The following is an 18,902-nucleotide window of genomic DNA, read 5'->3' as shown; positions in this document are numbered from 1 at the left end:
GTAAATCCTGTAATTGATTATGGAAATAGTAAGATATAGCAAACAGATTTTTAAAAACAATTACCTTTGCATTTTAATAGATTTACCCTAATTTATACTTTCTAGAAATGAATACCGGAAGTACAAAAACCGAGTTGGAGGTCCACATAACAGGTAGCCGTCAATCTATCCTTTCAGGGAAGCATGTTCGTAAATATTATTCATGTGATTTTTGGCTATTTGTGCTCCTGTCGTGCAAAAGCTGCTATGTACGATTGTATTGAAATTTCCCATGAACACAGAAAAAATATATACCTCAAATACACATCTTAAATTTCATACTTATAAAAGAGCTCCATCAGACCATAAAACTGCTGCTCAAACTTACATTATTCCAAAATAGATCAGGATATTGGAATATCTTCGGTGACCATCACTTAGGGGTGTTTAATATGCAATTAAAAAGATAAAAACTTGCCCAGTGTAAAAGTTTGAATGACTTATTTACGGATTACCTTTCTACCTTTGACTAATACTAGTATAATCAAAATTATTACTCACAACTCAAAAAAGGGGCTTTCAAATCCATTCCTCGTGTTAAGCAAAATGAAATGTAGAAATAAAAATGGCTCGGGTTTTTCATTGTAATTTATTGCCTTAAAGAGAAACATCACAGTCAACAATAATAAATTAAAATAAATAAATACATAATATATAATATTAGTTTTCAGGCAGGAACAATGATTTGTATGGTGTTGTCTTCAGCACTTTATTTCCGATGTCTTCTATCAGCATCGACACGACAGCTTCCACGGCCGGCTTGATCTCCTCGATGATGTCTTGAGCATTCTGGTTGACAAAGTCATTCGTTGCTTTGCCTACAATCACACAAATAATGTAATAATACTGTACAGTTTACCAAATCATTTCTCTTATTGCTATTTACGAATACTTCGATTTAAACTGTTTCGTAACTTCGTGGTTAAATAGACGCTAGGGTTTTTTCTTAATTTTGAATATCCGATTAACTCAAGTTTAAAACAGTATTCGATGAATCGTTGTACGAGTGTTTTAAAGAATACATTTTAATCAAGTTTTAAGTTACATCTTCTGACGCAGTAAAATAAAAAAATTATCTGATCATTACATGAGGAATCGTATGGATTTAAAGCAACTTATTTATTCATATGATCAATCTGGAATAAAAACTGTTGAAAATAAGAATATAAATGTTTATAATATGTACCGGGTGTCCCACGAAGAGGTTTAAACGGTTGATTTAGTATTACTTGCCCATTCATGCACAGAGCATTTTCAATTCAGAACACTACACAATTCATTAAATAGGTTTCAAAAATATTCTGTGGAAATTTCAGCTCTCTAGCAATTGTTGAAACAAAATGGTGGAATTTTGAAAAAACTATACTTAAAAAACAGTAAAAAACCGTATTTTCGGTTTTGTAAAATTATTTAGCCTATTGTCATATTCCAGAGAAATAAAACATTTCAATCAGAAAATTAGAAAAACCTTACAATTACAATCCACATTTATTCAAACTCTAATCCATTAATAGCAACACACTAATAAAAAAACAGCACTTAATGAGAATCCTAAATGACAACCTTCATGGCCGTTGAATTGGCCCTTGGCCGTGGAAGTGATTTTTTTAGATTGCTCACTCCGATCCCCAGGTTTAACTGTGTGTGATTTCTTTCTTTGGAGTTACAATAGAAAAGGATATCCTCCGGATACCGCAAAATGTCTTTGTAAGAGCTTACGGTTCATTTGTTAAGCGCTGTTATCAGTGTGTCGCTGTGGATGGATTACAGTTCGAATAATTGTGGACTGTAATTGTAAGTTTTTTAATAGGCTATGTTATTGTTGAACTCAACACGTGGATACCGGGCTTGAAATGTAGACTGACATTGGAACATTATGTTTAAAATTGGGTAATGGTGTTCGATAATATTCATATTTAACCCACGAAATTGTGGATTTGGTGCAGTGAAAAAGAGTTAAATGTTGATGTCTAATGACTATCCGAGGTTTTAGCTACTATATAAGCTAACAGGTCGACACCAATGTAAAGAAAGGTACATGCCAATCCTACAGTTGGAGCCGCAATGGACGAAACAGCAACGGCCTCTAGTCTCTAGTGAACTCTCTCTCTCTGAACACATTTAGAGCAATTTTCTTTTGAAGTAATTAGTCTACCACATAATTTTTAATAACAAAAATGCCTGTAGCCTGGTGTTCTCGATATACAACCTTGTTAAATATAGCAACATTCAACACGTTTCTTTGGACATGGCCTTGGCTTACTCGCACTCTGAAAAGCTTTTTTGTTCCCCGAACAATAGAACACTTTATTTGACCTAGTAACAAAACGAATATTTGCATTAATCCCAAAATTAGATCTTTTCAACTTCAAATATTTCATAGGAAAGAATTATTAAGTATCATTCAAACACTCGTTCTATTGACTAAACTTTCGTTACTTTATTTGGAGTATAAAGGCTTGTTTAATATTCTGAAATTCCAAAAATTAAACATTTTTTTGAACAATCATAAATAAAAATATCCCAGATTTTTCCACGGAGTATTTATAAGATAACAAATTTAATTTTTACCCTGCATTATGTGCCAAACAAACGGACAAAACATTATATAAATTATATATTTTTTACTAAATATTGTATTCTACTGTATGGCGTGGTAAAGTTGTATCAAACTAGCATAACACATCCAAAACTACAGTACTTGCTCCAGTAATTCACATTTTCATCAAAGGTTTACGTGGATGCGAAAAAATGGCAAATTACCAGTTTCCCTCAAAAACGTATAGTATGATAAATTAAAATACTCTACAGTATTTTACAGTCTTCTGTTCTTACAGTAAAAAAAGCAGATTTAGGTTGACAGATAATTTAGTGGAGCCTCAGATATAATTTTTCGTATTTTACATAAATGTTGGCACCACTGCAGGGAAACGACTTTGAGTGTTATCCCATAATATCAATGTTAATTTTCAAACACTTTTAACGCCGATTTATCGCTTTAAAAATAAGATCAACACGAAAACCTTTTAATAATATAACAATGAAGTACAACTAAGTTTGAGATTTTATTGATCAACCTAAAAATATCGAAAAAAAACTAACAGAAGAGCTTAGTTATATTGCTTGATCATATATATTTAAAAGTGATATCCCACAATTATACGACTAAAAATGTTTTTACGGCTCTTAACTTTTGTACGCAAGACGAACAGAATTACCAGAAAGATGTGTTTTATTTGGAAATCTATTCCACTTTAACTTACTAAGTGTTTTATCGCCGTTGAACAAGTTGTCAAAGTTGGCGGTGGCCTTGCCCACTGTGAGGCGGCTCTTGACCATCTTGAGGTGCAGAAACTCTTCTCCCTTGCGTTTCTTGAGTGCCGCTACGATCATCACGTCTGCCTTCACGTTAGCTGTAATCAAACACGCAACTGTTACTTAAATACTTGTATCTAGTAAAACGTCGCTCACTACTACCTAGTATAAAGGTTATTGTGGAGAATGTCTTATTTGAAAGGTTAACAGGATTTCGGACAGTCTGAGCAGTTCCTTCTCACGTTTCTGGTACGTGCAGAACTTGTGCAGTGCATGTTTGTGTTGTGCTTTGGTATAGTCTGTGTTTCATTTAACGAATTATACTATTATCTAACCGAGATGGACTTTCAGCTAGGGTATATGGTTAGTGTTTTAGCGTACAACATTTTCTGTAGTCGAATTAAGGTAAAGTCAACTGAGTTCGTCACCATACAAAATAAAACAATGAATTGATTTCTTTTTCATTTTCGCCCACACTTACCCTTTTGTCTTAGGTTTTTGATGCCTAAAGAAGAGAATTGTGTTTTAATTCCTCGAAAAGTAAATGAAGGCAAAAGTCCGAAATCCAGTTATATTTTTATTTATATTATAAAAACTTATTCACATTATAATGAAATTTAATCCCGAAATGAAAGAATCTTTACATATTAGTTTTGACTTTACAAACTATAGCAAACAGCGATATTTTTACAATCCATTGATTAATATCAATCACAACAATGACCCTTTTAAGTTGTTTCTGCTGTAAAATGTACTGGATTTATAATCATGTGGTCAACCAAAGCTCAAGAAATATTTCTAAGGGGTTAACAAAAATGTTTCAGAGCTTTAGTGATTCAGAGTTCATTATTACTAACAAGACCTGATATTCCGCTTTAATAAAATTGTGGAACTTGGATGGTCTTGGAGATTTAAAGTTAAAACGATTTCGAGAGACTAACAAAAATAATTTTAGAATGTAAATTTTAATTATTGTAATTTGTTTTTAAAAGAAATTCCGTACCAGTATAATACAAAGCTTTTTGAATTGAAAGTAAAGATAGACTTTGTGTTCAGTACTCACTAAGGTTGGCTCTGAAGATACCGTCGCCCTCTATAGGGACGACCAGAGCTCGGCCCTTGATGGTGTAGTCGGACACCAGCTGTATGGTCGGGACCTCGACCCTCGCAGCGGCCATCAGCTTGGGCACGTTCAGGCTGGACATTACGAACATGTTTACAATAATTATTAACTAAACATGACACAAAGTCCTCCTCAGTAGACTAATGGTTCTAGTTTCTGAACTGAGAGATCACGGGTTCAAATCCCGGGGAGGTCCAAAAAAATGTAATAGTAATAAATAAAAACCAGTGCACTTCGAAGCTGGCATAGCTGACGCTGAGGCTTAAATGAGAAAAAAACACTCACAACTTACCGTAAACAATAATTTCAGTTTTACATCACGTGTACACAGGGCCGTACTCAGGTTTCGCGGGACCCGGAAAATATATTCAGACAGACAAACTTAGCGTATATTAACGATACAATTAGATGGGCTATATTGTCCGTCGACATAGTACCTTTAAATACAAGTGTGAGAGCCCCGGCAAAATTGTCTGAAAGAACCGGACTGAGTGTGGACAATGTACGTGTTGTGTACATCTGTTTTGTAAAATCGAGCTTAAAATCAGTAACAACGGTCAATTGTCTTGAGATTGTGTCAGCTGAAAAGTTCCTAGGTTTGCGTATAAATAATGATTGTTACATAGCATACTGTATAAGTTTTCTCGTTTTTCAGCTTTTACTTTTATGAAGTGTACCAACTGAAAATGAATTTCACTCAAAGGCTTTCCATTGCTGAAAACCAAACGAATTCCAGACTTGGCTCAAATTTGACTTTAGATAAGTAACAAACAACATATTTTTTATTTATTATTATCATCATCATATTGTTTCTGAAATTTTATCGGTAAACATTAAATTTGGATACATAAAATTAGTTTTTCTAGAGATGATATAGTAGTAAATACTAATACTTTGGTATTAGCTATTGACATATATTATTCTACATCAGTATCATTTATAAAATGTAATACAAATAATGAGGAATGTTTATTTTTATAGTTTGATAAATATAAACATTCAAAATGAGCACCCTCATTGGCCATTGAAGAAATCGTATAGTTTAAGTAAAAAAAACGGCACAAAGAACTAGGAAAGGGCTGCTGTGAAACGATTATGAGCATTATCTCATAATGAATGATCCTTTATATAAACAATGTTTTGCTGTATAATTGTGTGAGGTTACTTATGTCTTATAGATATGATTATTATGCTTACCAAACCTTTGTTTTGGGCTTGTGAAGTGTGTACAGTTTTGAATATTAATTGCTTTGAAAGAGTTCCAGTGATTTTCTGAATAACAATACCAAACTATCGAAAACCCGTTTAAAGCTTATTTAACGCATATGTAAAATGAGACATTTTCCATTATCCTACTACGAAAAATAAAGATGTAAAAATGTTGTATCTTCACACTATTTTTTCAGCGATATGAAGATTACTGTCAGTAGAACATTAGGATTCTTAATTAAAAAAATCTTACTATAGAATTTATGAATACAAAAAATAGATCGTAAATTATTCATCGCAAAGTGTGAGCAAAATTTGTGTGTGTTTTAAATATAATTTTGAATAATAATCTTAACATTTGTAATGGGACTTGACTTTCAATAAAATATTATCACTATGGGATAACAACGATTGCAATTCTTACTCCAACTCTCAGTTAATATTTTCTCAGATAAAATTTTATCTTGAGATAGATAATCAAATCTTAGATGAGTTAAAATCGTATTTATAGTAGTTTAGAGTTTCATTAGTAACAGAGTTAGAAAAAAATCACGATACCAAGCAGCATCAAGATGGTCTCAAGTAAACATTTATATCTATTTTCTGTCTGAAACACAAACCTTAGTGAAATCGCAGTGTGAGTGTACATGAAACCAGTGACCTTTTAACACCGGTCAGGTACAGTTTGGCTAGTACAGTAGACGTTAGTGCCGAAGAAGGGTTCGTGATTATCTAATCTGACCTTCCATCACGAGAGCCCTCGACATTTGTATCGTGGTCACGACAATCTTCCATGATCACGTGGGTTCTGTGACATTGCACCTGAATGCTACAGTTTAACCAGTCGCAATAAACTCTGGCGAGAGCCTTGGTCAAATACTGAGAATCGAAAGGCCCAACAGAACATAAGGTCTTCACAGAATTGTTTTACGGAGTTCCTTGCAACTTATCTGGCTCTGACCTTTTGACTCCAAAATCAGTAGAGCTCTTCTTTGGTCTAAACGAAACCTATTACCTGAGTCTCTAGAGTTAAAGTATCACAAGTGATCTCTATCTTTCCATCAAGAGTTACTGCACAGATGGACAAACAGGCAGTTAAAGACACGATTTTAAGAAGAACCTGTCGTGTCCTTGATAAAGGACATCTTTTATGAGTTGCTCTTGCGTATTTTGTAAGTGTTCTGATGCCCGTTAGTATTATTTATATAACCACAGAAGATTTATTCTGTATCAGTAAGACTCAGTGAGTTGTCTTTTATTGCACAATCCGAGATAGATCAGATCACGACACGCTCCATATACTTATTGTGAAACCTTGCATGTGATTATTGCTAATATACAGCTCCTAGTTATTGTTGGAGGATTGTCCTGTTGTCGTATCAAATACCTATTGTTAAGAATTACAGTACTTGCGCTACTTACACAACATTCTTGAACTGGTAGTTTCCGAGGCCAATGACCTTGATGTTCTTGAGGTTGGCCTTGTAGTTGACTGCTGAGGTACCTTGCTGCAGCATCACCATGGGGATAACAAGGGGTTCGATGGGGGGTATGTTTCGCTCAGGTATACCTGTTCAACAAGACATAATAATTGAAGTAGAAACCTTCAAATTCAACCAGAACAAGGCTTGTGTCCTTAACTTACTCTATCAAACTTTAACCTATGACTTTCAAATCAAAACAAACGAGACATGTCATATAAATATAGTCCCTATTTGCTTAGTTTTGCTTATTTCCTAGTCTAGCTTTGTACTTTAGAAAAAAGTTAAAAGCTTTGAATTAAATAAAGGTACAGCATTCTATATTTACAAAATGTTGAATCTAATTAAAACAGATTTTGAAAATAATTTCAACTAAATACGAGGTTTCGTTTCAGGCATTCAAAATAGAGTCTACACAAAATGTTCAAAATGTAATAACAAAAACCAAGTGATATTAGGAAAATGGTATGAGAGTAGTACAACATGGATTATTTTTAGATGAACACTCGAATACTGAGTTTATTCCACTACTACAAATAATAACAGAGTAATTAGGGAGTTGCTGAGCACCACCTCAAGCTTAAAATACATTTATCGAAGAGTTGATGTTGTTTAAATGCGTATATTATTACTCATATCCATGCTACATTACATAGATACAGATATTAGTAAATAAAAATTTTCCGATCCTTATGGGCTACTTACCAGCTACTAGCTGTGGCCTGATGATGTCAGTCGCCAACATGAAGCACATCGGCAACATCGGGTCCGACATCTTACACTTGGGCACGTTCGCTACAACATGACAAACAGTGGTGTGACATTTTGTTAATACTATAGAGGATAACTTGCTGGCCGTGACCATATCGGTGGTAAAAGTAGTTATTTAGTTAATCATATAATTAAAAGAAATATTAAATATAACTTATATGTGAAGGCAGTTTAAGAATACTGAACGAAACGGTAGTTTACATGTAGTAAATTATCCCATTAAAAGTAATTATCTCATGCGAATTTTCAGGTACAGTACAATCGATATACCTCGAGTAACTAATCTAGATACAAATAATCGCTATTAAATATGTAGATACTTTATGTATAATGTGTAGCTTAATGATTTGTGTCGTATACAGATTTAAACTTATTGGATAAATAAGTTTTCAGTATATAAAAAAACTAAATACAATTTAGAATAAAAATAGTAGTTTTGCAAAATTTTCATAAAATAGATAACAATTAGATGGAGATATTTTGAAGATTAAGAATAATGATACTTCTTATATGCTACAATATGAAAGGTTTTGTAAACAATTTGGTATATTAAAAAAATTTAATCTGACCTAAAATTTATTAATGCGTTTTATATACATATTATATCCATTTGTAAGTGCGATTTGATACGTTTTTGAATACAGACCAGTATTTTGTTAGTTATTTACACTCTTTACTTCACAATACACACAATAATTCGTCATGACTTGTGTATTGTTCTATTTTCAGATACATTTTGTGTTCTACTCAGCTCAGGATTCTTTAATGCTGAAAATTCTGACACAATGTTCTTCATGAATATCAATACAAGTCTTGATAACTTTTATAAATACACGTATATTTAACTATATGAATTAAAGAAACATACATTATTGTGCTTTTAGTTTCAAGACGTAATTCCTCGTTTGATATAGTCATATGGAATACATAAACTTGTTGTAAGATATGGTTTTTAAATCAGTACAAAAATTTAAAATTTTAGTTGCTCCTTAAAATAAATGTACAGATAATAATAATTAAATTTTGAAATATATAAACAAACCAGAGTGAGAAAAATACATCAATATTTCTATAGCATAGACACTTTGCTAAACGAGTTAAAATAAAAATAATAATAATACTCAGTCAACTGCACAACATTTTTCAACCAAGGGTAACCGATATTTTAATATTCAGGAGTACAACGAAATAAAAAATACATCAGTGTACAAAAATATAAATATAATGTTCGTACAAGAGCTATAATTGTGTTATACTTGTAAATTAAAACAGATAGTTACACAACTAAAAATAAATTTAAATAGAGTTAAACTATATGCACGGCTATAACGAGTTTGTATTTAAAAACTACATAAAACTGAATACATCTAATATTTGGAATCGAAAAATACACACATCAACTTTTAACAGTTTCAGCTTATATAAACAATACATTGTAACAAACCCTACACTATTCGGTCTTAATTACTCCTCATTTCGCGTACAAATTTGGCTAAACTTCCAGCAGTCACAAAACCTGCATTATTAAATTAATAAAACATTTTAGTGGCTTATGAGCCACACAGAGAAAGTGTATTCGAATACAAATCATAGCTTAACATGAATTCATGAACATGAATCATTTAGTAAAAAATCGTATATATTTGTCCATTTAGATACATGGTCGTTTCTTTCCTATGCCGTGTGACACACTCACTATAAATGTTAAGTAAAAATTAGATACGATTGATTCCAGAATGTTACATCTCATTTACTGCATTAACTGAAGTGTTTAACACAGCTTAATTGAGAGTAGGTTATGTAAATTATAGACTTACTGTTGAGACATTTGATTTCATTGCATGAAAAATTTGTTTTTCAAATCGTTCTTAATATATTAATTTAATCTTATTTATTAACAATAAATCGTCTTTTCGATGTATGTATAAATGGCAACACAATTTACCACAATATTGTCAAAAGTAAATACGAATTAAATTTTAAATTCAAATAATAATTAAAAAAATTGTGTTTAATTTATTTTTTTAGTATTTTATGCAATTTAAATTCCATATTTAGTGAGGAATTGATTTTAAATATAAAAAAGAAAGCATCATTATGGTATATTTCAACTTCAATTAAGATTTGAATCGGATTTCAGTAAATAAACAAGTAAATATCGCAAACTTACGTAGCTCCGCCGCCGGTACGCAAGTAGCCGCGAACACTGTAACCACAAGGAACCTGTACACCTCCATCGTTGATATCACTACAGTACGAGTATACTCTAGAGCGCGCTCGGCCGCTCCAGCCTTATATACCGTCCCCACCAAGGCCCGCACGCTCCGGTCAGATCACAATCTATCTAGGAACAGACTAGTCAAATATCCTAGGAGTACCTTGACTCCGTAATATCGTAGATTCTAATATACGAATTAATGGGCTATCAAATTCACTCGGAAGTCCACTCTGGTGGTACGTGTGGTTTTGTACGTAATTTATCCTACAAAATTATATGCAGAGTGAGATAGTTATACGATAATATGCAAAGGGATCTGGGCAAGCCTGGAGATACATTCGGGAAACTATCTTAGTTTTTTGTTTTATTTATTTTGATTGAGATCAACAAAAACCAAATGTATTAAAATGTTATAACTGTATACTAGATTTACATTTTTGCAGTGGGTTTCACACAGTCTGTTAGTATTATCTAAGATTTATTAGACTTTTCTAAAGATTGTATAGTAATCACTAAGACTAAAATGAGAAATTCCAGGTTTACAAGGACTTACGAATAGCAATCTCAATTTTTTACAGATCACAAAAGTGTGCGTGTGTTTTAAAGATAGATCACATGGAAGAGGAATTCCTATTACACAAAATTTTTATACCTTTGCTTTTTATAATTATGTGTATGCTAAGTTACGTACAGATTTTCTGTCATTGTGACATTTTGATACAACAACCGAGTATAACAGTGTGACAAAACAAAACTGATGGGTTTTAAAAAAAAACAGTGGTGCTACATTGAATGAAGAGTCCAGACAAATTCTGACTTTACGCTTTCACCTGCCCAAAACAGCAAAAGCGAGGTGTTTATTAAAATCTAATACTGTCACTCATAAGTACACAACTCTGTTATTGGCCAATTTTACATTCGAGAATTTATTACGAAAGCTTGTTAAAATAGTAAATCTTACAAATTTACATTTTTATAATTGTATATATTTGCAAATCCGTCGAAAAAAGTGTATGACACTAATTAAAGAAAAAAACCTATTTAAATTTATTACGTAAGATTGTATATAATATCGTAGAACATCAAAACTGTTTTATGTGGTCAACAAATTCTATTTTTTAGTTGGTTAAGTTAATTATACTTAGAAGAAGAAAAATTATGTTTAGCAAGAACCAAAATATCTCGTAGGAAGTTTTAATTTATCGAAAGAAAGTATAATAGAGACATTGTAATATTTGCCAAATTAATCCTTTTTGATATAAAAATACACTGATTATGATGACTCCGTTTGTAGATTGGTCTTTCTGATCATAGTTTAATATAACTTGATGATAGCTGTGTCATCTCGGACGGGTACGAGCGGTTACGTATCCAGAGGTTGTGGTACAGGAAATGGGTATAACCTGGAGCGATCTTAAGGAGGGTGATATGAGGGATCAACTCCCCCCTTAATTAATGTAAAAAATACCTTGATAGCACAATTATGTATTTTAATCATAAGGGACCTGTGAAGTTGTTTGTAAATAGAGTTTTACTAATGTGTAGTAAAATATAATAATAATAATAAAACTTGTCTATATATACCATACACATCAGTGATATACTTAAACAGCAAACCAAATACATAACTATTGCAAGTTTCAATCCTTCATTCACTTAAAAGATAAGGCTGAACAAATTTCAGGTTTGGTTTATTCTACAAAATTAGTGTCTATATGTAAACTTCCAGAAATTCGCCCAATCTATAACAGTGTACTGTAAGAATTTTAATTGTATTCATTTATTAGGGTGTTTTACAAGAGCTTCGAGTTTTAGCGGTACGTTTGTAAAACGAAAACTAAGTTAGACTGAAAGATGAAAAGTGCTAATTATAATCAAGTAACATGTTAAAGCTCAAAATATAAAGTTACGAATAATCTAGTTTGTTAAATATCAATTTAAATATGCCGTTTGTTTTCCCTCAGTTCCTCGGATGAACGTTCTGAAGTATATTTTATAATTGTGTAATATACTAACATTACTTTAAGTTGCTATTGATTTTACTTCCTCAAGTTAAAAATCTAGAATTGTTTAGTAATATTTACATCTAATGTCGGTATCAGTACCAACATTAATGATGTAAATTGTGTCTATTTATATTTTGTATGGAAAATAAATAGTTTAACAGGAGTAACGGCACTCTTTGAAATATTATGGTTAGAAATATGTTTTCTCACAGTTTGTTTTATACAGCGTTCCTCGTGACCTCCTTTTGACCCGAATTGGAGTTGAAGTTCTGCCACAGCCACTATACAGCCCTGACATAAGTCATCCTGATTTCTTCCTATTTCCGAAGGTAAAAAGATGCCTGAAGGGTCATCGTTTCGACGATATTCCGAAAATCCAACGTGCTGTCACGAAGGCACTAACTGGGATAACTCCAACGGACTACAGTGGGGCCTATGAAGCTTGGAAAAGGCGCTGGCAACGTTATGTCGACGCGCAAGGCGAGTACTTTGAAGAATATTAACAAATCGGATCAATAAATTTGTTTTTCTAGACTGAGTCTCATTACTTATCTACCACACCCTGTACAATCTTCTTTTTTTAGTTTTATATGACGAGTTACCAGTTTAATAATGTTTTTTTGTTGCCCTCTTGATTATGTCTACAAGAGTGAACAGATTATTATTTAATAAAAATATTCCAGTTATTTTTATCTTTTGTTTGAACAATCAGAAATATGTAATTTAAGGTATGATTTTAATCATACTTCCAATTGGTCATATTACTAAGCTAGAGATATTTTTGAAACTCTAAATCGACAGCTTTAAGTTGCATTAATTTTAAAAGGACGTTTAAGGTTTTATTAATTTAGAAAGTAAACTGTTAATGCACTTTTTTGGACGATATGTTGAACAAATTAGACAATCCTGTCAAGTGATTGAAAGTGATAGACTGCTATAAACTGTGGTCTACACACGACATAGATCACATCTACGTGTTCACATTGTTCACATGATTAAAGTGACTGAGACCCGAACTAGAGGAGACCCCAGTGGGACGCAGGATGTTGTTGCCAAGGTCGACAGTGTTGGTAGAGAGGTTGCGTTGCGAGAGTCTCCCATCACATTCCCAAGTGAAAGGTCGCACACGCTTTCGACACTGGCTAACTATCGACAGCCATTGTCATGTGTTTACTTAAATCACAGCTAACACTAGCGTGATATCTTGGTTAAGAATGTTTTATGTCATTATATCGAATTTTAAGTGCCTTGGTCACGTGGCACCGAGTTGTAATGGATGACATGAGATTGTATTGTATCTTCGCACAAAATTAGATTTAATTCAGCACTATTTATAAATTTCCTGTATCTCTTCCGGTGTATGTGATTTAAATACAATTTTAAAATCCCAAAAATCTACGACACATAACAAGAAGTAGATGTAAAAGACAGTGTCCCCCACTTTCTACACCGAATTATGTTTAATTTAACAGCATAAAGAAACTTGCTGAAACTGTTCCGGTTTCTTTGGAAAGTACTGAGAAATGATTATTCTGTCTTTGTGCCCAGCCGAAGTGTCAAGGCGGTAATGACTTCCGGAGTCCAGATCCTGAGTGGAACAGATGCCAGGCTTTCGGTAAGTACAAGGTGTTAGTTAATCAGCTGTCTGCTACAAGAACCATATGATTAAGTAGACACTGGCATCAAACCATGTCGTTGGCCCGACCTTGTGTTGCGGGCCGGCCTCACTCGTGGTCAAGGCGCTGTTGTCTGCCAAACCTGTTCACCGCCCCTGGGCTCTACTTTACTGGTGCAGCTTGTCTTCTCACTCTTCTACCCACGCAACGTGACGTATTTTAAGTTTGACAGCTCTGTTTGTTTATCTCCAAGTGAAATGCCAAAATTAGCATATCCTTTCTAAATGCAGCGGTTCCTAGTTCCTAGTTTAAGCAAGTGCCTCATGAAACTCCAGACCAAACCTGTTATTTGGTGCTCGAAATTACCTTGATTAACTTTAAATATCACCTTGCCTTCCTTATACTGTATTTATTGTTGGAGTATTGTTACAGCTGATAATTATAATTAGCACGATATAGCTTTTATTAGTATTTATCACCTTTTCATAACAGTACGTCTGACGTCATTATACATCCAACATTTTAGAAGACAGGAATAAATTTTGTGAAATGTAGCTGTAGACTTTCATGAATGAGATGAAATTCATGAAAACAATTTAAAACATTTAAACTGAAACGCAACATCTGAAACCAAGTTAATCCTTATTCATTACATATCGTATTTGAATTTAAAATTAAGTCGTATAATAAAAGAGCTGGTTTTCGTTTATGTATTGTAAGACTTTAACTACTTGATCATGTTATGAATTCACTTTAACCAACACGTTAATCAATAAACATCTTTTAAAAGAACAAAATAAACACCATAAAACTTGTGACCCTAAAAGGATAACAGGTTATCTCAGATTTGCCATCGTTGATGTTAGAAAAATAGAACACTGCGTTTCGAGGATTGAAATACGTAATATTTTTTAGCTATCAGTAAAATCTTCACATAAGATTAAGTATAAATCAAAATTAAAACCCAATTATTATAAGTTGATGATCTTTTCCAAGTAAAACGTGCCTTGAGGGTTGTTTAACTTGGTCCAAAAATATACTTAAACTATAATATGCAACAATATATTCGAAAAGAAAGGTGTACACCATGATACTCGCTAATTTCTGATTGAAAGTGACAAGGTCGACCACACAATACAGCAACCGTGAAACATCAGTTGGCTTTCGCTACAACAATCTATCAGCTGATCACTTAACGGAAACCAACGCCTGGTAGGGCCCGCCAAGGTTTGTTCAATGACATCTTTTGTACCTTTGGGTTGACGAGAGTGAGGAAGCTTCTGTTTCTCTTTCTGTGGAACATAGATGGCTGCAGTGAAATGTCTTTCAATAAACATTTTTAAATGACATCCTCCAGAGGCTAGAATCTGAACTGTTTCAACACTTTATAGACATTTTCTGCGTAGTCCAATATGTTAAAGATTGCCTACGCTCTTTCCTAGCTACTAGATGTTCCATCCTAGCTTTCAACATTCCTGGTTTGATATTTGACAGTTTAAAAATTGTACAAGTGATCTTCCCGCAAGTTGTCAGAACGATGTCTCTTTCTGAATTAAAAGTAAATCATTTGTACTCGGAAAAGCCTATTCATAACGTTGGATATCCATATTTATTTGGTGGCTTAAACTATGGAGGACCATAGCACTTCATAGTTTATAGGACGGCTAGTTAGCCTAGGAAAGTTAGAACTTCGCTGTATGAAATGCTTGTGTGGACTCAACTTCTCTTGGAATTTGGGAGTTTGGAACTTCTTCCAACGCCCATTACTAACCACAACTTGCTGTAGCAGTTAACAAAGGGATTGTAATGTATTGCGCCCATGAGTTCTGTGGACCACTGAAAAACTATTTTACAAATGATGTGCTAAATTAAAAAAATAGAATGTGTCGAGAGATTTTGTCGGAATGTTGATTCGATGAAATGGAAATAAGTTAGGTTTATGATAAAATATCAGTAGATTGAGTGATGATGACATCTAATTGGTTTTCTTGATGTGTCACTATTTTAGAGCGTACCCCATATACCAAGAAAACATATGAAACTTACATAACAGCCTCAATGAATCCTAGAGGTGTTTCACTTGAAACGTCAGACATGTGAGACCCAGACCTCTCAAGAACGCAGCGCTCCGAGAGGATCAGGTGATCTTGCTCGATGAAAATACGATCTTATTAGCGTCAATGTTTTACATTCTAGACATAGCGAGCTTTATAGAATGGCTATCACGGTAACTTGCCATCCGCTTTGTTTGCAGACACTCAACGCTCCAACCCCACACACTACCCCACCAATACCGCAGAGTTCATCCCTTCTTTTGGCGTCCCCATAGAACAACCCATGTTTATTATCAAACAACTCATCAACACAGCCCCCGTCCAACATATGACGACACCATGTTGAATACCGTACAGCATCACGTGGCTACCACAGGTTACATGGCCACGTTTTGGTACAGGAGAAGCAAATATTCTTTACAACCGATACGTCACTAGATCTATAAATTAATCCTTCTTTTATGAGCTTGCAGTATGAATTTTGTTTAGAGAGTGACAGTTGATTCACAAATGGACGAGCTATACACAAACCCGATATAAGATCCCAATTACAACTTAGTCCACCCAGTCTGTTGAGGCAGTGACATTTAAATCCCGCTGAGTACCTAGCTGTGAAATAATCTATGCCAATCCACACTTTTGTCGTAAGTAGTTGTTCTCCAATGACAAGTGTAAGAACATTGCGAGGCCCAGTATTTCGCTTCTTAGTTCATTCAGACTGGGTATTATGACTTATTCAAGTTGTATACCTCATAATTATACAACAAGCGTTAGAAGAAGCCGCAAAAGGAATGGCTGATACACTGTCACCCACAGTAGCGTTGGAAAAACCAGTAGCCACATATTTGAGCAGTCGGGGCTATTGCTACACAGAACGAAAGCTATTTAAGCCGGATGTATTAGCGACTATCGTTATTTTAGCCCCAACAACAAAGTTAAACCTCAGACACTATTGCGGTCTTCTTTATGCTCGAGAAAGATGGGAAGAACGGGTCTTTGGAATGATCCGGCTCATTCGGATCAGATCACTGAAATGAACCGGCTCATGAGCCGGATCTTCAGATCATTCAGATCACTGACGTCACTCACTCCGTCTGCTCGATCAGATCATCATATAAACCAATCAAAATAAATAATTAGTTTAGCAAATTATTTTATCTTGATGCAATCAATTATATTAGTCAAAATAATCAATTTTTTTATTACTAAAAATATAATGCAAAAAATTAATTTCATTGTTTTTAATCCTATCCATGAAATGGAACTAATAAAAAAAATCATCGTTAGTGTTATCTGTAGGGTAAAATACATTTTAATGGTTCAAATGCTTTTTAAGTCAAATACAATAATTCTCAACTAGGTGTAACTCTCGTCCATAATTAAATCCGATTTTAAACAGTTTTCTTCTATGTCTAGCAGATTACTCAGGTCATAAAGAACTTCGAGAACCGAAGAATGTTAAACTGGCTAGCGACTCTCAGCTCACGGGTCGCGCGACATGATGGTTCGGCTCACCAAATGACCCGGCTCATTTCATCACATGATGTGACAGATCTAAGATCATTTCGTGACCCGGATCAGTGAGTCGGTTCGCTCATGATCTGCGCATCACAAGTGCTCGAGAGGTGTGGCAGACGTCTGATTTTAAAGATATATTTAATAAGCATTAATTTTTAGATACTTTTTATTTGTTAATTTTTAAGTTCAATACTTTGTATTGTTTTAATATATTACCAAGTAAAAAGTATACACTTTGCATTAAAATGTAAAAAGTGTTTGGATGCATATTAATAATATCTTTAAAACGAGGTAAATCCTATTTTCTGCGTCCAAAAAGTAAGGGCATAAAAGCGCATTAAATTGAACATTGCTGTTAGATTGAACATCTCTTAGTAAAACTGAAGATCGTTTTATGTCAACAGCCTGGACATTAAATTTTCAAGTACAGAACTATTATAAAGACAAGGAAAGACAAAGCAGCCAACATTTCAGAAAACGAGTACTCGTGCCAATACAACACAACACTGGGAGAGAGGCCATGTAAATGAATTAGTTACTCGATTTGGCATCATTAATAACGTTTTATATGGGTATACAAGACAGTATACAATGCACGATGTCAAATATACGAAACATAAATTAAAATAATTTCAATAATATATTTATTGCTATTAGACTTTAACAAAATAATTGTTTATATTAGTCATTGCAAAGTATTGTTATGGTGCAACTCTGTTATTTAGTTAATCAGAGGCGTGGCTCATTTGCCTTATTAATACCCTTTATCTCGTATTGACTTCTTACCTAGTACCTTTTGAAATTAAAATTAATAAATGTCCAACACTTTTTGAATTTTTATTTAATTATAACATTAAATAAAATAATTACTGGTAGGCCTACGTCCACGAGCCAAATTACTTTTCTTGCAAAAATTAATCAATTCTACTTTAAGATGTCACCAAACATGTTCATGCATAATGTATGGTTTTTATAATAACTCCGAGAAAAAAAACCTTGATAATTAGTAAAGAAACTTGTTGTGACAGGGGACATGCGGAAGTAATTTGCATAAAATGTAGACCGAAGAGTAGACTCATTTTCAAAAAGAGAAAAAGAAACTGGAATATAAGAAAGAGTGGCTTCCTGTGTCCTTCCTATGTAATCCTGCACCGCGGCCGAACACTCATGTCGGCGGCCGAGGTCAACCGATGCTGACCTGCCCAACTGGTCATTCTCTTTATCTCTACTGTTTACCTAAACTGTTTATTTAGAGAAAATTGAATCGTGCCACTATAGTCTTACCAATTAGGGATTGTGGCTGAAGGGACAGGTAGTTTCCTCGCACGCACGCTTCCCCACACTCACGAGCGCAGAGGATTGGGGTGTCCCAGCACCTGCCGTTTTCCGTTCCCCTTATTCAAAACTAAGGAATATTCTATGACAACTTCAGTGTATTATACATAAATTGTTTGATATAACTTTTTTGTGATGTTTACAACATACATAAACTAAACACTGTATGATAGAATTCCAAATAACAAATCTATGCGTTTGACTAGGTAAATAATAG

At 33.7% G+C, this 18,902-nt stretch overlaps 1 protein-coding gene across 2 annotated transcripts in view; it reads right to left on the bottom strand.

Moving 5' to 3' along the window:
- Positions 1-609: 609 nt before the first annotated feature.
- Positions 610-18,902, bottom strand: part of LOC124359922 (protein takeout-like) — a 66,938-nt gene continuing 48,645 nt past the window's right edge. Inside the window, exons 1-6 of one of the 2 annotated variants that reach the window (XM_046813056.1) lie at positions 10,109-10,210; positions 7,873-7,962; positions 7,109-7,256; positions 4,418-4,551; positions 3,303-3,452; positions 610-857 (exon numbers count right to left, since the gene is read on the bottom strand). In XM_046813056.1, the coding sequence (XP_046669012.1) occupies positions 700-857; positions 3,303-3,452; positions 4,418-4,551; positions 7,109-7,256; positions 7,873-7,962; positions 10,109-10,175 (747 nt within the window). In that variant the 5' untranslated portion in view covers positions 10,176-10,210 and the 3' untranslated portion in view covers positions 610-699. Of the gene's footprint in view, positions 858-3,302; positions 3,453-4,417; positions 4,552-7,108; positions 7,257-7,872; positions 7,963-10,108; positions 10,211-18,902 lie in introns of those variants that run through there. The other variant, XM_046813057.1, reaches the window with a different exon arrangement.

The sequence above is a fragment of the Homalodisca vitripennis genome, chromosome 4 (assembly GCF_021130785.1).
Source record: "Homalodisca vitripennis isolate AUS2020 chromosome 4, UT_GWSS_2.1, whole genome shotgun sequence".
NCBI classification, from domain to species: Eukaryota; Metazoa; Arthropoda; class Insecta; order Hemiptera; family Cicadellidae; genus Homalodisca; species Homalodisca vitripennis.
Note: the sequence above shows the minus strand (reverse complement) of the source record. Positions and strands in the feature narration are given on the sequence as shown.